The sequence below is a fragment of the Aquila chrysaetos genome, chromosome 10, assembly GCF_900496995.4.
Source record: "Aquila chrysaetos chrysaetos chromosome 10, bAquChr1.4, whole genome shotgun sequence".
Classification (NCBI taxonomy): Eukaryota; Metazoa; Chordata; class Aves; order Accipitriformes; family Accipitridae; genus Aquila; species Aquila chrysaetos.
The window spans coordinates 20367688-20388657 of NC_044013.1; the positions used below are offsets into that span (position 1 = coordinate 20367688).

The following is a 20970-nucleotide window of genomic DNA, read 5'->3' on the forward strand; positions in this document are numbered from 1 at the left end:
TAAGTTGAGAATTGTGAGTCACTCAGATGCAATAATAATGCAAAATTACACTGACTTAAATAACTGGACCCAGAAGTGTCAAACTGCATAGGGAGAAGCTTATGGCATCTGCTCTGGAAACAAGGCTGAATATTAATAAGATATTTTCAAGTGATATTCCTTTCTTTCACCTACCTTGTTGACTTGAAAAGGTATTTCATCCCAACTGATGCACTGGCAGAGCTCTTGCTTTAGGGAAGGAGTAATGGATCCCAATACCAAATTATTAGCTTAAAATGTTGAATAAAACTCATACTAGATTTATGAGTTCTGTGCAACTTGGTGATAAATTCCTCCCTTGAGGGCTTGATTTCTAAAAGGGGTATAGTTTTCCCCTTCTGTCAGCTCCAGTGGGTGCTCTACACCTTTCAGGATGAAGAGTTGTTACCAGCTCTGCCTAGCTGTTGCCAGTGGAAGAAAGGAGCAAGTGAAAGGTGGCCCTGACTAGGTGGGTGAAAAACCCTCCGTACTTCCTCTGCTTGCTTTTTCTTTTTTTCACCTGGTGAAATGGCTTGAAAGGCAGTATAGAGGTGTCAGGATCCTATGCCTTATTGAAAAAATAAATTGTAGCACTGATTTTAAGCAGAAATTCCTCTTGGTTCACATTAAGCTGAAACCAACGGGAACTTGTGTTTAAAACTGGGATTTTGTAGGGGAGCAGTGTTGTGCTGTTACTGCTAGGGGAATTCAACTTTATGTGACTGTATTGTTCAGTCAAGATATTTTGGCGGCAAAGATTGTCAGCTGTTAGTGGTGTATAAATAATTTATCTTCTCCTACTGAGGTTTTTTGTATTTGTTTTAATATACATTTTGTTAATTTTTATTTTTCCTTTCTTCTTCAGTATGTGTTCCGGACCAAATCATTTGAAGAAAGGACTGTTCATGAGGAGGTGGCCAAGAATATGACTGGTCTTCTGAAGTTAAATGACCAAGTAACCGTGAAACAGGTTTTAAAGGTGAATGATAGCTTGAATTAGCACATTTGTAGTTTTACTACTGGTTTTCTGCCTGAAACTCACTTGTGACATCTCTTTCTCCTATCTTCTTTCCCCATATGAGCTTTGCACAAATCACATCCTGCAGTGATTCAACAGACCGACTTACCAGGCTTGCTACATTTTCTCAGCATAACACATTTCTCAGAATGCCATGGTTTGCATAATAGAATTCCTCCTTTCTTTTACAGCATAGTCTGAATCAGAAACCTAATTCTTATGCAATATGATATGAGCAATTACTTTTAGGATACTTTGTTTTAATTTTTATTTTGGAAGATGCAGGGTGAATATTCATCTGTAAATAGGACATTCATATCTGATTTCAGCTGCTGCTTTTGATTGACAGTGACCAAAATGAAAATGATTGAGGTTTCCTGAGATTTCTCATATCAAACAAGGTCTAATGATTCATACATGTGCAAGCCCCATCACTGATCCTGTTGGTTATGGTATAAGAGCTAGCCAGCGCAGCTCAGGAGTTCCCAGTGGCAAAAATATGTTCAACAGTTCAGAGTGAACCTGTTCCAATTTCCTGTGCTGAGCCACTGGAATAGCAAAAATAGGCTGAAAAAAGCAGAAAAGCTGGCCTGCAGGAAACCTGGGCCATGCAAAAGTACTTGTGGTTGGGTTTGTTGGCGGGGGGGGGGGGGGGGGGGGGTGTGCAATTTGTAAGCTTTTTGAGTGTATTTGTTTCACACATCCCCTGAGATATGTGTTTGCTGTTACAAATGGTACTTGAAGAACCACCCTGTTTATCCTTTAAACAAGCACCATCTTATTCTGGGCCAAATTGCCAAGCTGCTGGAACTAACAAAGCAGTTTATTCTCAGCTTCTGTTCTCTGAGGTTCTCTGCATCCTCCACTTCTGCCAGCTACCTGCAAACAAACAATGGAGGCAGTGCTCAGCAGGAATGGAGGGATTGTAGGAGTGGTGTTTATGGGCTCCTTATTGCACAGAGCCACAGTGACAGTGTCTGAGATGGCTTCAGCTCTCTTAAGGACATGACCCAGTGTTACTCAAATACATGGCACTTGGGTTCTTTGATTTATTTGTCACGTAGAGTTTATCATTGTGCATTACTGAGAAATGCAATCCATCTATAAGCAATGGTAATGCATCGTAAAGTGTTTATCTGATAATCACTTTTCCTAATCTCTTTTTTCCTTCTTTTGCACAGCATTCCTGGTTCTTCTTTGCAGTTATCTTAAAATCAATGGCACAGCACTTGGTTGATACAAACAAAACAAAGGTAAGTATATACATGATCTCAAGTAAGTAGGCAATCAGTCTCTTAGGGAAATCTAAAATGCGGAATCCTGGGAAATACACATACTTGGACTTTTCTTCTTGACTGGTCAAAAAAGAAGTGCTTTTACACTTTGTCAAATATTGGTTTTCTCCACAAAAACATCATATTACCTGCTAGGCTCAAACCTATTCTTGCTTGTACAGAACTGGTAGGCCAAAAACACAGTTGCGTCAGCTTTGTAACGGGTGGGTTAGAATGGAATGACAATTCTCTAATTTCTGCAGGTTACCCAACAAGTGATTATGCCAGACAGCAAATAAATGATCTAGAAACTCTACTTTGCTTTGAGCAAACCTTACATAGCTGGAAATCAGTGTTTTGACCTCTTTTCTGCCTGATTATCAAAGATGGTCTTATTATACTTATGCTGGAATCCGAGGATAATCCCATTCCCACTTTCCTATGGACCAGATTGTTCTTTGGTTTATACTCAGAATAGATCCATGGAACTCTAGGAATATTTTTCTTCTATGTTGAATGACTTGTGGTTTATAGTGTTTATTCTTGGCCTGAATGTATTTTCAGGTTTAATGTGCAACGTTGTACTCCCTCAGATGATGATCTATTCCCTGATTAGGTTTCTCGAACTCAGAGGTTTCCAGAATCATTTCAAACTGAGCTGGATACACTTGTGATGGTCTTAGCAGACCATGTTGTTTGGAAGTACAAAGATGCTCTTGAAGAAACCAGGAATGCGAACTACAGTGCTGCCAAATTTCTTAAGGTGAGATGTTCTGTCATTATAGCACATGCACTTACTTTCCCATACTTAATGCAAACTTCAGACTATTCTAGTCTAGTCAAAGGGAATAAAAACAATTCTGAGTGAATGATAGCTCAATTTCCAAGTTTAGTGTTGACCTATAGTTCAGTTTTCTATGCCCTTGAGTCTTTGAGAATGCAAAAGCTTTATCTAAGTCTGCTTTAAAGCAATTCTGATTCATTTATATCTATTCTCTGAAAGAGCCCAAGTTTTCAAATTTTGCAGATTGCTACATTACATTCAAATGGGTAAAAAGTTTGGTAAGGGATGAAACCGTAGTTAGAGCTAAGCTGGTATTTTTTCTTTAAATACTATAGCTCTGAATGACTGTGGGTGGATTAATATTTCTTAATCACAACCGGAGTGGGTAGCTTTTACAAACCAGCCTAAGCAAATTGCAAGTATTAGGTGAAATAATTTTTAACTCTGAAATGCCCTTTCATTTACCAAATTTAAGAAAATACATGTGTGCTGTGGAAAAGTCACTGAAAGCGGTTGCATTTTATGGTTTTGTCCTAATATTTCTCAATCATTTTTATCTTCCCAGCATTGAATTAGCTGGGAAAATTGCCATTCAATAAGTTGTGTGGCTGGATACTTAGTCTAGATTTAAACTGGACACACACACCCTCCCCCTTCCCATTAATGGAATGATGTACATTAATGATGTACAGAACATTGTATGTAGTACACACTGAAACCCAGGCTCAAATCTTTAATGACAAATTGAAGCACAGCATTAGGAGAGAGCAGTATTCCAGCAATAAAATGTTCCTGTGAGGTTATAAGGAAAACAACCACAAACTGAAGGTGGATTTGTCTCCTTTCATACATTGGTGAAATAAATGATAAACCTGCTGTCCACTGTGTTGGCCTCTGTTGCTGATACCATATGGAAGCCCTAGTTGCTGTTGTCATATGACGTTAAGCTGTATGTATCCATAGTGTTACATCATTTGGAAGATGATGCTGGTTTGAGGCAGGAGCGTAGATGGAAGGGCTTAGTCGGTAGTTGTGTGGTGTTGCACCTGTGGCGGTGTTGCAGATTTGCATGCTATATTTGTGTGTTACTCAGCTAAACTGGGAAGGCAGTAATGTTGTGTTTTATGATACAGCATATGGCTGTGTTTTAATTTCTTTGCAAATCTAGTCTGTCGGAAAGAATTACATAGGTTAGAGAAGATATGGCTTTCTGCAGGCTGGGATTGCAGCAGCCTTGTTTGAATGCTGTGTTGCAGAAGGCTTGGGGCTTTGCTAGTTTTGCAGAGTTCAGGAACACCAGAGAAAGAGGGAATTCAAGATTGCATTCCCTATTTGGTAGGCTGACTCTGCAAGGAAAAAATGTCAGCAGCAGTAGCACCAAGGCCCTCAAAAACCTTTACACCTTCTGGCTGTTTAGCCCCATCAGTCAGCAAGAGAAGTGTTCTCATTGTAAAGTAATGTAGTGGCACATTTGCTCCCAGAGAGATAACGTAGCTCATAGACAGTGAGTATTGTGGCTGGGTTGATTCCTCAAGAGTCATTGCTCTGTCACTGAAGGAGATATTCAGGTCAGCTCCCATCATGTACCACCTCTAGTCATTGAGTATTGCAGTACATGAATAAGCTTTCTTCTAGTGCACTGTATGCTGTGAGAGTTATTTTACACTGTAGACACAGTGAAAATGAAAAGTTTGATCAATTTATTATTAATGAAAATAAATTTAAAAATTCAGCCAGATTCATGAGTTCCCTGGTTTTCCTTGCCCTGCTGTAAGACTAACTTCACCTGCGCAAATGATTCAAGTTTATAGGTGACGCAAGGCAAACAGGTAAGTGAGGCCATGTACTGCTTTTTTGGCTATAAAATATTAATTTTTTTCCCCCTTTTTTAGCGCTGTTTTACATTTATGGATCGTGGATTTGTGTTCAAGGTGGTCAACAATTATATAAGTATGTTTGGAACAGGAGATAGCAAGGTATGGTTTCGATTTTTTTTGTTTGGTTGGTTTTGTTTTTTCCAAAGAGACTGGCTAGCAGAATATTTTTATATTGAAACTATTTATGATCTATTCCATGGCTTCACCATGCTCAGAGCTCAAGTCAGTGAAAACATTTACTGTAAATATGTGTTTAAAACCTCTTGGTTTTGAGCCATCTATCCGCTTTCCTGGGAGTAAACAGCCGTGTCCAAACAACTACTCACCGAGCCCTGTGAGAGCAGACTCTGCAAAGACTGCTCAGACCAAAGCACGCAAAAGGCTGAATTTAAGCTTTGATTCTTTGGGGAGTACACTTGTGGTTTGGTCCATAAATATCAGCAGCAGTTGGCAGTAATTTTCTTTGAGGAGATTAAAGTAAGAGCATATGAACAAGTTACCGTTGTGTAAACTCAAGTGAGAATGTAACATCTCAGTTACTTTGAATGAAAGGTATGCTCTTACTGCATTGATGATACAAGAAAGCCAGTCTGCTCCAAATTAGTTTGTGCTTGCTATGAAGAAAATTCCCTGCAGCCTGAATTTCTTCAGTAATACCTATAATAGTCAGTGATACAGTTTGAACAATAAATTTCAAACTGCAAGAGGTCCCCAAATTATTCAGCTTGACTCCTTTTACTCTTCATCCATGAGGATGAGTCATAGGCTTTTTCTCTTCCATGAGTGGATTTCTGAGCTATCATACCGGAGCATGCAAGATGATAGATAACAGAATGTATCCAAAATGCACACTTTGAATGCCTCATCTTTCCCCAAAAAAGCTTACAAAACTTTTGTCCATTAACTTTTTGTAATTCTTTAGTGGTGATCTGGGCATTTGTAGGTAATAAGTGAGATTACTCCAGGTCTGTTTTGCTTTTTACTAAAACCAACTTCATGCTGCACTCGGGTCTTTCACCTAATCTCTGGAACAGACTTAGAGTGAGTCTGTCAGTATTAATGTCATAGCCTGAAGCCTATAATTCTGTAAATAATATTATGCAATCTGAAAATTGTTTCCACATTTCAACCTTCCCTAAATACATTCAACCACAGAAACAGATGTTTAATTAAAAAAGCCAATTAATGGCCAGTGGAAAAGCCTGAGATGAGTTAGTGTGCAGAGCAGAACTTAACACCTCCTTGGCAGTAAATGCGTGCGCATTAACAGCCACCCAGCATCCCTCCAGAGCCATCTGCCAGGATGCATGGAAGTGGAATCACTGTGGAGCTGAGACAGATGTACCACTGGAACAGGCTTTGCAGCACTTGAAAACAATAGCCACAAGATAAAATCAGAGATTTCTGACCTCAAGGAGAGAGAGGCCTTGCGTTGTTTTCATTTTCAGTCAGATGCCTAAGCAAAAGTCAGTTGTTTAAACATGCTGCAGGATTTCTTTCTGTGTGTCTTTTGCTTCTTTAAGTGGATTGTTTACGTATCAAAAAGATGATACTGCAATCTGACTTCTCTCTTCAGAAAATTTAACAGTGTATATTGCTGCCTGAATAAATATTTTGTGGGTATATTAGTCTATAACATTGCAGTTTTAATTTATTGTAATTGTGAATGAAGCATCATAATTTCTGTTCCACAGAAATATCCCTTGCAGTATTCAGTACATTGACATTTAAACACTGTTTTGAGAAATATTTATTCAAAAGTTGAAATACCTCATTAGAATTCAGTTCTTTGTTGTGTTCCCTCAAATTTCACAGTTATTCTTGGGAAACACGTCAGGTGCTTCATTTCTTTATTTGCCATTAGACTCTGAATTGCATGTCCAGCTGTATTCCTGATGAGGTACTACAGTGTAATAAAACTTTTCAGGGAAAAATTTCCCAGCATCCACTACTCAGTAGACTCTGAAAAGTGCATGTTCCAGGTATCCTAGCCTGACAGTGGCAGCAGAAATGCTACTATTTAATTTTAGGGCCTGACAGACAAGCAACAGGGCAAATAAAAGACCTTTACAGGTACTTTCTAGTGCTAGGGCAAATGTTTGACCTAGATTGATGCAGTGTCGTACTGGTAGTCCTGAGTGACTGCTTTCTGCCACTGAGAACAGTGAGCCAAGAAAATGGAAATAAAAAATTATTACTGGATGCCATGTATAATCTTTATGTCTCAGTGGCACATCATTATAGTGGGAATGATAAATTCTTGAGGTAGTAGCAAAGCTCCACAAAAGATCATGGATGGCTTCTTGGGAAGGACTTATTAAGGAAATAATACCACAATTATATAATACCCAAATCCCTCGGAACTGGACCTCACTGGCATCAATAGAGGAACTTTTCACCACTATCAATAAGTTTTGGATCTGGCCCATGTGGCTGAAACTTTGTATTTGGCTGACCAAAAAAAGAAGAAAAAAAAAAAGGGGGGGGGGGGGGGGGGAGAGAAGAAAGGCATAATAATTATGACAGTCCCAAATTTATGTGAACTGGAGAAGATACTTCACTATGATTATACGCTATGGTATGTACCATCAAAAGACCCAGTGTAGCTTTAAATATACCTTAAATATTTAGCTTGGATCAAGCTGATATTTATCAGTTCATCTTCAATGAAAAATCATAGTTGAGGAATCCAAAAAGCTTGTTTGACAGTGACAAGTTCGTTTGACAACAGAGATTAAAACCAATTGTTTATTATTTGTGCAGCTTGGCATAACACGCTGTAAGGTTTCATTGTTCGGTGTGAGTACGAATTTTGAAGGTAGAGATAAATAGTAGTGCGGCTCTGTCTTACCATTTTCCCTGAGTCATTTCCTGTTGTGATTTTCAGACTTTACATCAGTTCAAATTCGACTTTCTCCAAGAAGTCTGTCACCATGAGCACTTTATCCCTCTGTGCCTGCCCATACGGTCTTCAAACATTCCTGGTAAGGTGCCACCCCAAAAGGGTTTCTGTACAACAGTGAATTATTGGAAGGTTCAAGGAGCAGATAGCCATTAACTCTCTGAAGTATCATGTCTGCACATCAGGCACAGAAGCCCCAGATGGCTTTTCAGGTGCGGTACTTAAACAGTGTGCTAAAAGTAAGATCATTTCAGTATGCCTGTAAATAAATGCCACCCCTGACAGTCCAGTTAGGCAGTGGGAGGTGACACTTTTGCTGGAAGTTTTGAGGTGAATGAACTGGACTATTTGAAGACTAATTACTAAAGCTGCAGTAGCCTTGGGAGGTGGTGAGCTAGGGAATGGGTTGAACAGGTACAGCGGGAAGGGGAAGAAGCTGAGGCAGTGATAAGGACATTGTGAAACTCTGCTATTTGGGAACAGGCTTTCCTGCTGCTGTTGGGAGTATGACTTGTCCCTGTGACAGCCCCTCCTTTGTGGAGAAGATCTGAACTGGACATGCAGCAGGAGTTTGGAAACATCCATCTCTCAGATAATAGGCCAGTGGTACTTTTGCTTCCAGAGTGTCTCTAAGGACTGGCAGACAGGTCCCACGCAATAGCCCTTTTCTCCCAAGTGCATTTACTTTCTTGGCCTCTGGCAAGCTTGGACTTTACACGGTCAACACATACTGCAGTGTTTCACCTGGAGCAGTGAGGCAAGAGAGTCCCATTTCAGAATCTGTTAGTAATACCTCCTGAGCTGCTTCTCAAGGCAGGGGATACTGTGTGTAACCCCTGTTTTGCAGAGAAGCATGAACAGGTTTTACCTGTGCTCTACCACAGGAGTGAATCCACCCTGCCCGTGCCCCAAAGCCAGCAGCCTCCATGCATTCCATCTTGTGCATTGAAATCTGTTACTTCAAACCTAACTTTGTGGCCAATGCACAGTACTGGGTGCTTTTCCGCTTGGTTTCAAAGGTGCTGGGATTTCAGCCCTGGGCACAATTCCCAGTTCTGACAGTTTTCCGTGGACTCTGGGGAGTTCACCTGGGATGTGGTCCTTTAAGTTGCTGAGAGTGGAAGGTATCTTCCAGTGGAAGGCAGAATCATCTCTCTATGCAGCATCTCTCAAACTAGGGGCCCTTGTCTCCTTTTTGCTTCAGTTTTCAGCACCAAAAAGCGAGTTCAGTTCTGACACTCATAGCTTTCTTTAACAGTAGAAGCTGTTTCATTCAAATTTGAGTCAAATTTAAAAAAAAAAATACAAACTAAATATATTATTTACACTTAATAAGTAAAAAATATGCATTATTTTTGCCTATTTTTGTTTTATGTTTATGAAAAATGAAGACCCTGTGACGCCTTCAGAGTCAACACAGGAATATCGAACATCAGGTATGAACAAAATGAGTGCATAAGAAGTAAGCAGAATTGTGCATCGAGAGCTGTAAGATTTACTTTGTTGCCACTGAACTGTGGCAAAGTTAGGCAAAAATTATTTACCATTTTCAAAAGTGGAATGAGTATGGATCTCTGTGGTTTAGAACTCTTCTAGCTAGAATATGAGAACAACAGTTTGGACTGTGTTCCTCAAACAAGTGAATAGTCTTATTATGTGCAAAACACTTGAGAGTCTCATATGGGAATGTGTATATAAATTGTCTATTATGAAATTGTAAAAACTGCGTGATTTCAAGAAATAATAATATTAGTTTAATTCATTCTAGCAAGTGAGGGAGCAAGAATGGGGCAGTCAGATCAGGAAATCAAGGTTTAACAGTGGATTAAATCAATAAAAGTTATTGAAAATTTGGAAAATGGGGGGGTGGGGTATATGTAACCTATATATTAATTTAAGCATTCTTGTCCATTCTGTTCCAAGATATTCCAGAGTACACATTGACCAATGAATTTTGCCGTAAACATTTTCTAATTGGAGTCCTGCTGCGGGAGGTTGGTTTTGCCTTGCAAGAAGACCAGGATATTAGGCACTTAGCTTTGGCTGTGCTTAAAAACTTGATGGCAAAGCATTCATTTGATGATCGATACGCAGAGCCGGTAAAGAAACTGTTTGTTTATTCTTTTTCATTTGCTTGTTCATACAGTAGCTAAACATATATGAAACTTCCTTAGCCACTAGTATATGTTAGTTAGTTTCTTCACGATTATGTTGTATCTTTTATTTTTTAGGCAAAACAGGCACAAATAGCAAACTTGTACATGCCACTCTATGGAATGCTTTTGGACAATATGCCAAGGATTTACATGAAGGATATGTTCCTTTTCAATGTCAATACTTCCAATCAGGTAATTCATGTGATTTTTTCAGAACACTGAAACAATCAAAACGAGGTCTGACCCAGTCCATCTGGTGGGAAGAGGTCCAAGTTTATGCTGGTCACAAATTAGCTAACAAAATGCAGTTCTGAAAATGCTGATTTGTTTGCACCCACAGTGTTTAATTTGGAAGGTCTCAATTTGCAGAGCACCTGCAGGGCCCCGGGAGTCTGTACTGGCAGGGTACAGACTGTGGGTCTGGAAGAGACCCAGGACACTGGCTGACCCAGGGCTGGAAACTCAGAGTTAGAGGTTTGCAGCCCCAGCCAGTCCATCCAGTATGTCTGCCCTGGTGCCACAGGCTGGGGGCTGAGGACCCTGTCCTCAGGCAGGTCCCTTGGCAGGTGGCTAGGAGACATTGTTGTAAAGAAAAGCTCCCATTGCCCACAGAATCTTTGCAGTATTACATCATGAACCCACAAGCAGTTTCACTGGTACAACAAAGGGACCGTGTACTGTATCAGGAGGCAGAGGGAGTGCATACAAGGAGATGAAGGAGTCTCTGTACCCACAGAAACATCATAAAACAGCTTTACCACCACAGAAAATGTTTGTATATACTGCACATGTGGAGGAGCATGGTTGTTTATTTCCTAAAAGATTAGATGTGTTATAATCATAGCCCTGCTTTAAAAACTAGAAACACATTTCTGCAGGAGTGTTGTGTCTTTCAGTCCTTCCAGCAAATGACCCTGTTTCATCTGATCACTGCTAACAGCAGTTAATGCTTCTTTCCCAATGCTGTGCTAGTGTTTAAGAAGCAAACACAGTTAGACTTGCTTTGTCCTTTAGAACTTCAATTATGAGAGGGTTTCATATTGCAGGTAACTATTCAGCTTATTATGGCAAGCCTTGGATCTTTTAAGGCTGTCATGTCTAAAAAACTGAAATTAAGTTTTCAAGCTCAGTGTCTAAGAACAGCCTATTGGGTGTGCTGTCATTATGAAAGTTCAGTGATATAATTTACTGGAATTTGTTCTGTTTCTTTTAAAATACAGGGATCTAGGGATGACTTGAGCACAGCCGGAGGATTTCAGAGTCAGGCAGCAATGAAACATGCAAACTCTGTGGACACGTCCTTTTCCAAAGATGTTCTGAACTCTATAGCAGGTATAAATGACAGATTGAACACGCATACAAGCAGATTTCTGTGTATCTCAATCCATCGTGCTTTCTGCTTAGTTTTCATGGAGGATATCATTAACCCATTTCATACAATATTCAGGGAAACATGGTATACAATGTTTCTCTTTCCTTTGGGTGTTTTTGGATTGATTTTTATTTCTCTTGTGAAGCCGCTCTTCTTCCACTGCTTCACCTATGCTCCTGCTTTGGAATGATGCCAGTATTCAGGCTCTCACAAATCCCTGTGCCTGAGTTCATTCTTGTAGTTTCTGCCTGACTTAAGAATAGTTCCAAGGTTTCTCATGACAACTCCTGAAGTCTCTTGGAGGCAAGTTTTCTTAGTTTTTCCAGACTTAATGGAAGGGTAGAAACACAACTTTGTTTACTTCCTCCAAACCCCATTTCAAAATTCAGGGAAGTGCATGGGCATCTTTCCACTGTTTTTGTGTCTCTAGGTCAGGCCTTACAGAATGCAACATGCTATTTTAACACCATGAATAACGGCAAACTGAATCATTTTACTTCAACTGGTTGCATGTTTTCAGTACTAAGCATACCCATCAATAGCTTTGCTGTTGGAAGTTGAAAGCACTGGTGTCAATCCAGCATGTGACACATTTTAAGTTTTCCATATTTCTTGTTAGTTTTTGTATCCATAAATGTTTTAGTTTAGCATGTTTGCTATGACTTTCATTTACAGCCTTTTCATCAATAGCTATCTCTGCAGCAAACCATGCTGACTCCAGAGCTTCCTTAGCAAGTCTTGAATCTAACCCAAGTACCAATGAAAAAAACAGTGAGAGAACTGACACGTGTGAAAAGGTACATGTGCAAATGTTGAAAATGGTTACTAGAGGTGGAAACCTATCACTATAGTTAACAAGGCCCTTTGCTGCCAATTCAACAGATCATGAGACCTTTGTCTTTGATTGGATCAACTCTTCGTTTTGACAAGTTGGATCAAGCTGAAACTAGAAGCCTTCTTATGTGTTTTCTTCACATTATGAAAACCATTTCAGAAGGTAAGAAAATGTGCGCTCACTACCTAATTTACATTGTTGTAAAATATTGTGAATGATGAATCCAAATAAACATTAAATTAGAATAATTATGTGTGTATTTTACAGGCTTTAGGTCAAGTTTAATTCTCTGTAACAGATACATAATATATTTTAATATCTCCCTTTAGACGCACTGATTTCCTACTGGTTGCGAGCACCATTCTCAGAAATAACAGACTTTTTCAGCATTTTAGAGTAAGTTCACTTTGTGGTTGGTTGAGTTGATGTTAAATTATGACATTCTAAAGTGACTACTGCAAGTAATTCTCTTTGGGTTTGTCCACCTTGTGGAATAGGCTGAGATAGCTCTTGTGTCTTAGATTATTTTGCTATAATCTTCCAAAATCGTAATGAGACATTACTAATAGAATCCATATCCTCCAATATGTTGGTCATCTCCATGAACATGGGGTATAATGCTTCAGGTGTTCCTCCTAAAAGAGATTTTCATAGTAGTTTCCCCATTTGGGGTTGAGATTCTATTATTCTCTTGAGAAAAGAAAAGTATTTAGCTCCCCAAAACTTCCAAACCATGAGAAAAGCCATGTAATGTAGGATTACCTGCTTTTCACATCTCCAAGGTGGTTTGCTCAATCCAATCTATGCACGTCTGCAGAATCCATGCAGATAGCTGTTTTCAGAATTTCCTCACCGTCTTGTAAGTGAAATGTGAGTTACTTCACTTCAGCTGGTGAAGAAGCAATGCTTTTGCAGACAAGTCTTTGCTTTTGACTTTGCCTCCTCACCAAGCAGGAATCTTCAACCATGGAGAAAGGGAAAAAAGGTGTGGAAAGTGGTGCCACATCTTGTGCATCCTTAGGCTGGGAACTGCTGCATTCTATTCTGTTTGCTTACTAGGAGGTGCATACGCCACAGGCACTAAGATTCAGCATTTTTTCATAATTAGGAAGCCATTAATAGACGTAAAATGTGTTGTTTTATCTTTCAGGGTTTGTCTGCAAAATTTCCGATATCTAGGAAAGCGAAATATTGTAAGGTAATTCTCTTAGTTATAGCCTGTATGTTACAGTATTTAAATATTGCTGCATTACATTAGTCTTAAATGAGGTTAACAATGTATCTATCAGTTTTCTCCTGAACACATCAGTCTGACATTCAGAAGCCAATGCACACTTCATTTTTTCTTTTATGCAATGTTACTGTGATCTTCTGGATATCTGAGTACATACCTGGTGTAAGAGATTAATTGCGTGTGATGATATGATAACCACTATTGCATTTATAACCCAAAATACTGGGCCATTCTCAACCATGTTTCTGAGCATATCCCAAACAGAGGAACTTGAGCACTGTGTTTTCCATCTATATAATGGAAAGAATAGTTTTAATGGGCATAGATAAATGTTCCACAGCATTAAAAATAAAATATCTTCTGTCTCTACCCACTCTCTGAAAAAGCAGGAGATCGTGTTCCAGCTGTGAAATGTGAAATGCACACTTCGTCTCAGTTGATGTTTCATTTTTAATTTAATGTTACCACTGTGAACTTGTCTATATGTCATACTGTGGAAAAACGAAAGGTCACCAGATGAACCAGTTCATGCTCTATGGCAGGTTTTATTAGGCTTCTCTTTATTCTTCAGAGGCACAGCAAAATCAATGTCATGTTCCATAACAGATTAACAGTTATTTTCTCTTAACAGGAAAATTGCTGCTGCTTTTAAGTTTGTTCAGGCCACCCAGAATAATGGAACCCTTAAAGGTTCGAACTCCTCTGGCCAGACATCGGGTCTGCTCTCACAATGGTAACGACATGTTGTATTATTAAATCCTATAAAACCATAATCTTTGTTGTCATCCTCCAGCACTTGTAAACACTGTCACAGTGTTGACCAAAAAGAGGTTGACACAACATGTAACACATTCAGAGCCCCCAAAGCCGTAAACCATAAAACAATTGAGTCCCTTTAACTTCAACTTGACTTATAAACTGTTGTTCGAAATGTTATGTTCAGAAGAATCCTTAGTAACTGTCAGTATTGTTAAGTATTGCAGAAACAGTAGCTGTTGTTTTCAGCACAGAGCCCTGTCTGGAAGATAATCCACAGTTTTCCCCAACCTGAAGGAATTCATAGGTCTGCAACTTTCTGCTTTCATGGAATCTTACTGCTTTAGGGGTAAATATCTCTGGACGCACTTACAGTACCGAGGAATTAATTTCTCTCCAATAATGTGGGGTTGCAGAGAGGGAAGTATCTAGCAACACAAAGTCAAACTTAAGAGTAGGTTTGCTTGATACCCATCTTTTTACTTCCATGCTGCTAAGTGCAGCATAGTCCTATACTGTTATGCCCATGTTGCCAGTTAGAGAATCTTTCTTTCCTAGTCTTTTCCTCCATCTTCCTAGTCTAAACATTGCAAGATTTAATCATTTTCATAGACTGCATGATAATAAGCTGCAGGTGCAGCATGTCTTTAATAATATTTTTGATCCTTTTAGGGAAAAGTGGGATCCTTTTCATGTTAATAATGTAGAACTCTAGAGAGAAAGCAAACTTTAGACTATGCAGCTTGTGGTTGTATCTAATAGCATGGTGAGAAAGTCCACCTTCCTTATGAGCTTGGATCATTGACTTTTCTCATTTACTTATAGCTAGAATACACTCACCATTATAAGCATGTATCTTGGAATGGAATAAAGGGGAAAAAATATGCTTTCCCTGCCAAACTTCTTTCTTTGTTTCTCTACTGTGCAGTTTTCAAGAAGCAGTACTGATTTCATTACCCCAGCTGGAACTGGCAAGCAGCCTTTAGGAGACTCTTGTTTGGTTGTGTGTTTGCAGATGAACCAATATCCAGAAAATAAAGTCACATTTCTGCTGTCTCCAGGGCCTTCACACTTTATGCCCTCACAGATCAGCATTTGTTGTCTAAATGGCTGTTTGTTTGGCCTGTTGTAATACAGAGCATTTTTTGATGATGAGTTCAGAGTTGAAGTATTGCTGGTGAACAGCTCTAACTTGCACTTACTTATATTTATGTATTTCAGTTTGCTGAAATAGTCATATGAAACCAGACTTTCCACCCCACTCCCAAAAAAACTCCACCAAAAAAACCCTTGAGATCAAATTTCCAAATCCATTAGCTTGCCAGGATGTCCACCGACATCCTTCCACTATTGACAATTAATGGAAGACTTTATCACATTGATTGGCAAAAGTCTGGCCGTCAATTCCATACATATGTTGGGAACATTTTCTTTCTGTAAATCTGAAATGTTAATTTTCTAAATTATTTTTGTTAAAATAACCAACATAAAAGAGGGTTTAGCTAGGTGCAGGAAGTAATTCTGTCTTAGAATATTTTTAACTTATGCAAATTTAGGAAGCTACATTTTTTAAAAGAAATTAAATAAAAATGTATTTTAATAAGTGACCTGAATTTTGAGAGATGTTAAATATTGCTGAATTCTGTAGTGGTTACAAATTCAAAACCCTTTCAAAAATTATGATAAGCATTGGTACGTTAGTTGTAAGCTTCTCATTATAAATTAATGATGTGTTTGTCAGCATCAAAGAAGGTTAAAAAAACACACTCATATGCACGCGCATGTTTTTGCTGTCACTGTCAGGTTCTCATCATTTTTTTCCCCTCGTAGAAGCTGTATTAGTTCTTTCATGAGTAGGATATATTTCTCTTGTATTCTGAGTTAACAGAACTCATCTCAGTTTCTCTTCACCCAAAGGCAGTTTTCTAAACATCAGCCAGCTATTTAAGCTGATGCTCTTTTTTCAGTGTTCAATGAGTGTTTTGTCTCCTGTGTACTCCAGAAATCACAGCACATCTGTTTGTTTTGTCCACCTCATTGACTTTCTTCTTCATCTTTGTTTCTCTAAAAAAATTTGTGTCAATTTGTTTAACTTAGCCTTTGACAAGTACTGCAGAAAATTCTGACATGGAAAAATTCTGTACAGGCGTGCAAGTTTATTCTTTGTTTCTGTTTTTTAATGGTACCTTTCAATTTCAGGATGCATTCTACTTCTAGTCACGATGGCCACAAGCATCACAGGTCTCAAACATTACCAATAATCCGTGGCAAAAATGCACTTTCTAACCCCAAACTCTTGCAGATGATAGACAGCAGCACTGCAAGTAAGTACAAAAAATCATTTACTTCCCTCTAGAATTCTATGAGGTTTGGATCAGGCTCTATACAATTAAATCTGTTCTCATGAGTGCTTGTGAAAGCCTGAAGAGAAGAGCCTAAACATAAATAGAGCTGCTGACTCTGCTTTTTTTCCAGGATACTAAGAAATCTGAGCTTAAATTTGGTCAAACTTGATTTAGAAACAAAATGAACTACAATAACCTGACATATTTAAATAGCCTCTAATGACAAGTTATTCCCCACTTCCCAGCATCTCTTGCATCTATGGTTACGTACCTTGCTGTACAAGCAGATGTACACTGGTTGAAATATTACATTTATTAGATCTAGCAATAAAAGTGACCTTTTCATGGCAGAAGGTTCTTTAAATTATGAGATCGAAGTCATCTGTCCCACTTTCCAATTAGGTTTCTCTCCTCCTTTGAGGATGAGCAGCAACAATGAAAGAATATACTCTCATCAGTGGTGCAGCTAGTAAAAGTTGACTCAAATTCCCTCCCCTTTCATCTCCTGTGAGCAGTTTTCTTCAAAATACCCCTTCAGTAAATGTAAAGTTAGGACCCCATCTCTACTGTGCTGAGACTTAATGACCAGATTGCAGAATTACATAATCTTTAACTACACTCAGAAGATTGTTTGTTATCTTGCTTTTTATATGTTGCAGGCACCTCCAATGAAACGGACATTGTACAGTATGTAGACACAGAGGCAAACATTGCTACAGAAGTTTCCCTCACAATCCTTGACCTGTTGTGTCTTTACACTCTGAATCACCAGGTATGTTTTGCTGTTTCATTTTCTGCTTGAACTGGTGCCATCTAGGATACGTGGTGGAAGGAAGGCCTGGGGGAGCAGGCACACAGAAAACTTGAAATGCCCGAGACAGCAGGATAGGGAGACAAGATATGCCAGTCCTCAATGAAGGTATTTTATGAAGGAATTGACTCGTAATACCCAAACTGAATAGAAGGATGTGGAAGAAGAGCATCCTATGCATCCAGGGCTATGTACAGCCCTGCTCTGCATGAAAGTGTTGTGCATCTACTAATACGTCACCTTATCTGAATCATGCTTATCCCATTAGATTTCAGAGATTTTAGACAAATGATTTCCAAACTGCTTATCATCTATATGTCTTCAAGCCAGCAGGTGGATCCTCTGCCTCTTTAAAAATTGCTCTACAAATATTGGCCCAGGTGACTTGCTGAAGGTCTCACAGCTACAATACAGCAGGCAGCTCCTTTTAGATTTAGTGTCTCCTTTCTGCCACCCTAGCCCTTAAATCTAGTGTGTACCATCTACAAGTAGGAGTACAGGCATAGGGAAGTGCTGTCCTGGAAAAGATGCAAGTAAAAAGAGTCTGCAGCAAGCTGGGAATGCCTCATCTGCGGAGATTTTACATTGAAAAAAGCATCTCTGTAGGAACATTCTGATGTAACGTCCAGCAGATCCTTCTTCTGTTTATTCACTTTAATAACCAGAATGTCCTGTCTTGTCTGTGAACTTTTCAGAGGCAGCTCCAGCAATCCGATTGCCAGAATGCATTGATGAAGAAAGTCTTTGACACACACATGCTCTTTTTGCAAATCAACCAGTCAGCAGCAGCTCTCAAGCACGTCTTTGCTGCCCTACGGCTGTTTGTAGGCAAGGTAACTATGGGTTTTTTTCTGTTAGTCTGACCTATTATGTTACAGCAAGTGCAGCTTGAGGGCAGTTGGGTACTTTGAAAGAGTTCCAAACTTCACTGTATTAATGCTCATTCCTGAGAAAGATCTTCTGATTTATTGCTGATTAAAAGTGAGAAGTTCACAATATCTGAAAAATTAGTTGTGTTTTGGAAAATGAAAAATTTACTAAGAAAGTGAAACTTGTAAAGTAAATAGATAAGTAATGTCCAGGTCTGTGGTAGCTGGCTATGTCATTGGCTTTCATGCTTTTACCCGCCATGGAAGAAAGCTTGAAACCCTAGGGGTCCATGGTCTTCACGGCAGGCACCTGGGTTGCAGAATCCAGCGGTGAATGATTACAGCTGTCCCCAGAGGAGTTAGCAGGAGAGTACTCCCTATGCTTCACCAAAAGTTCATCTGAACTAATAGTTTTACAAATACCTTGTTTTCAACACAGAAGAGTTTTTGGACAAAAACATGCTTATGTGTCAAACTGTTTATTTGCTTGCATTGCACATGTGTAAATGATCATGGGCAATTAGACACTTTGTGCCAACTGCAAAAGCTGCACAATTTCCAAGTCATAGACTCAGATGAGATCCTCTTAAAATGAACCAGAACGTAGCACACAGATAACAATTGCTATGGGGAAGTGAGAATAAGCAAGGCTGGCCTGATCTCCCAGATATTTCTATGAAATGCAACAGTGTAGATCAGTTTAAACCATGTGGCCTCCTTCTGGTTGTTAACTCAGGGGAAAGGAAGAGGAAATCATACTTCTCCCAGTAATGTAGCTTGAGGACATGGGGGAAATACAAAGGAAACCATCCACAGGCAGCTTTAAATTACATACCAGACAGTCAGGAACGGAAGAACTCTGTGCAGTGGGGAGGATGAATAAATATCCAGGATCATCCTTTTCATTCATCCTGTAGCTCTCAGGATAGAATTCTCTCTTCATAGTTCTGTGGGAACAGGGATCAGTCATGGTTTCTGCAGCAGAACCTCTCAGGCGGTACTTGAGATCGGTAGCCAATATGTACATCTTCCACCTCTCTTCAGTCTGTCTTCTCTTATATTCACGCTGCTGATAAATAGTAGGTATGGTTTGGAGAGCCATCCTTCACTCTCTGTTGTCTCCTGCTGTTCAAACCCTTGACCACTGGAAGTTCACTGACTTTGCTACTCAAAGTATTTTCTTTCTCCTGAACAGCTTTTATAGTAGTGCAGAACCTGACACACACTTTTCCTGGTTAGCTATTCTGCATTCCTTGCAGATAGGCTGCTCTGCTTTTATGCTTGCTGTGTACCAGCTGCTGTCTGGACTTCCTGGAGGCCGGTTTGATTGTTGCATTGCATATGGTGCTTGTATGAAAACCTGTGTGCAGTTTTTACTTAATCTTAATTTGCACATGGGATTGTGTTCAGCCGATGGCTAATTTTTTCACTAAACCCTGCTGTGAATGAATATGGGAGAGTGAGTTGTTTTTACTGAAAGCTTAACAGAAAAAAGTATTGACTCAGAATAACTGTACCAAGGCTTGAGAGTAGTGCTAAACATATTCACATGTTTTTTTTCAATAGTTCCCATCAGCATTCTTCCAAGGGCAAGCAGATCTCTGCGGTTCACTCTGCTATGAAATCCTGAAGTGTTGTAACCATAGGTCACGTTCAACTCAGACAGAGGCATCTGCTCTTCTGTATTTTTTCATGAGAAAGAACTTTGAATTTAACAAGCAGAAATCAATAGTCAGATCCCATCTACAGGTAAGTGAAGTGTGAGATTGTCAGTATTTAGCTGATGTGTGCTGGGTTTTATCATTATTATTATTATTTTTATGCATTGTAGCAAAGCAATTCTTTTGGAGTCCTCAGACAGGCAATTCTCTGTGTTCTTGCCAAGTCTGAAGGCATTGGGCTGGATTCTCTGCTGCTCTTGGGCTGCTCGGCTCTGTTCCAGGGAGAGGCAACAGCTGTGAATGTAGCTGTATAGCCAATAAATAGCCAGATAAATGGCTATTCTTGATTCACGTGCATTGCTTACAGCAGTGAGAACATAGCTGATGAAGGAACTAAACAGAATCTGATAGTATAGTAACAGAAATGTGAAGTCCAGTAACAATGCACTTACAACTGCAAAATGTGAGCAGTTACAAACATCAGAAAGATTACTCACAGTCCTTGTGTTCATATACGTTATCTTCTTAACACAGGTATAAAAGTGTATCTCTGCTAGCCTGGTACATCAAGTGATACTAAAATAGGGATTGAAAAATACTCAGCTATTCAGAAACTTTGATTTTCTTTGCTAATTGCACCCTGTGTTTGTTCCCCCTGTACAGCTCATCAAAGCAGTGAGCCAGCTGATAGCGGATGCAGGGATTGGCGGATCTCGTTTTCAACATTCACTTGCAATTATAAATAATTTTGCTAATGGAGACAAGCAGATGAAAGTAAGAAACATTTTTTGTCAGTCACTACCTCTTGCAAAAGGTCAACAATTTTAGAGGAGCAAGTGTTTCAGTGAATAAAATTGCAGGGTTTTATTAAGAAAGTGATTTATGCACTCATAGTGTGCCTTTTTCAGGCAGCCTGAAATTCATGAAAATGTTTGTGACTCAGAAGCTTAATAATTGAAAATAATTTTTAAAACAAAGAGATTTTTTTTGAAAATTGTATTATTTGTTATTCACTGCTTATTTTGTTCATTTGTCTGATGTCAGAGACTATACCATGC

General features: G+C 39.2%; 1 protein-coding gene across 17 annotated transcripts in view; it reads left to right on the top strand.

Moving 5' to 3' along the window:
- The window catches only part of DOCK10 (dedicator of cytokinesis 10), a 138129-nt gene that overhangs the window by 95638 nt on the left and 21521 nt on the right, over positions 1–20970 (top strand). For 15 of the 17 annotated variants that reach the window (XM_030028583.2, XM_030028584.2, XM_041126793.1 and 12 more), the window contains exons 26-44: positions 884–997; positions 2218–2289; positions 2927–3073; positions 4987–5070; positions 7859–7955; positions 9265–9309; positions 9797–9972; positions 10105–10221; positions 11250–11361; positions 12077–12198; positions 12284–12398; positions 12566–12632; positions 13387–13434; positions 14102–14203; positions 16426–16550; positions 17231–17343; positions 18078–18215; positions 19818–20000; positions 20576–20686. In XM_030028583.2, coding sequence (XP_029884443.1) covers positions 884–997; positions 2218–2289; positions 2927–3073; positions 4987–5070; positions 7859–7955; positions 9265–9309; positions 9797–9972; positions 10105–10221; positions 11250–11361; positions 12077–12198; positions 12284–12398; positions 12566–12632; positions 13387–13434; positions 14102–14203; positions 16426–16550; positions 17231–17343; positions 18078–18215; positions 19818–20000; positions 20576–20686 — 2088 coding nt within the window. The remainder of the gene's footprint in view (positions 1–883; positions 998–2217; positions 2290–2926; positions 3074–4986; positions 5071–7858; positions 7956–9264; positions 9310–9796; positions 9973–10104; positions 10222–11249; positions 11362–12076; positions 12199–12283; positions 12399–12565; positions 12633–13386; positions 13435–14101; positions 14204–16425; positions 16551–17230; positions 17344–18077; positions 18216–19817; positions 20001–20575; positions 20687–20970) is intronic. The other 2 variants (XM_030028574.2, XM_030028576.2) reach the window with 2 other exon arrangements.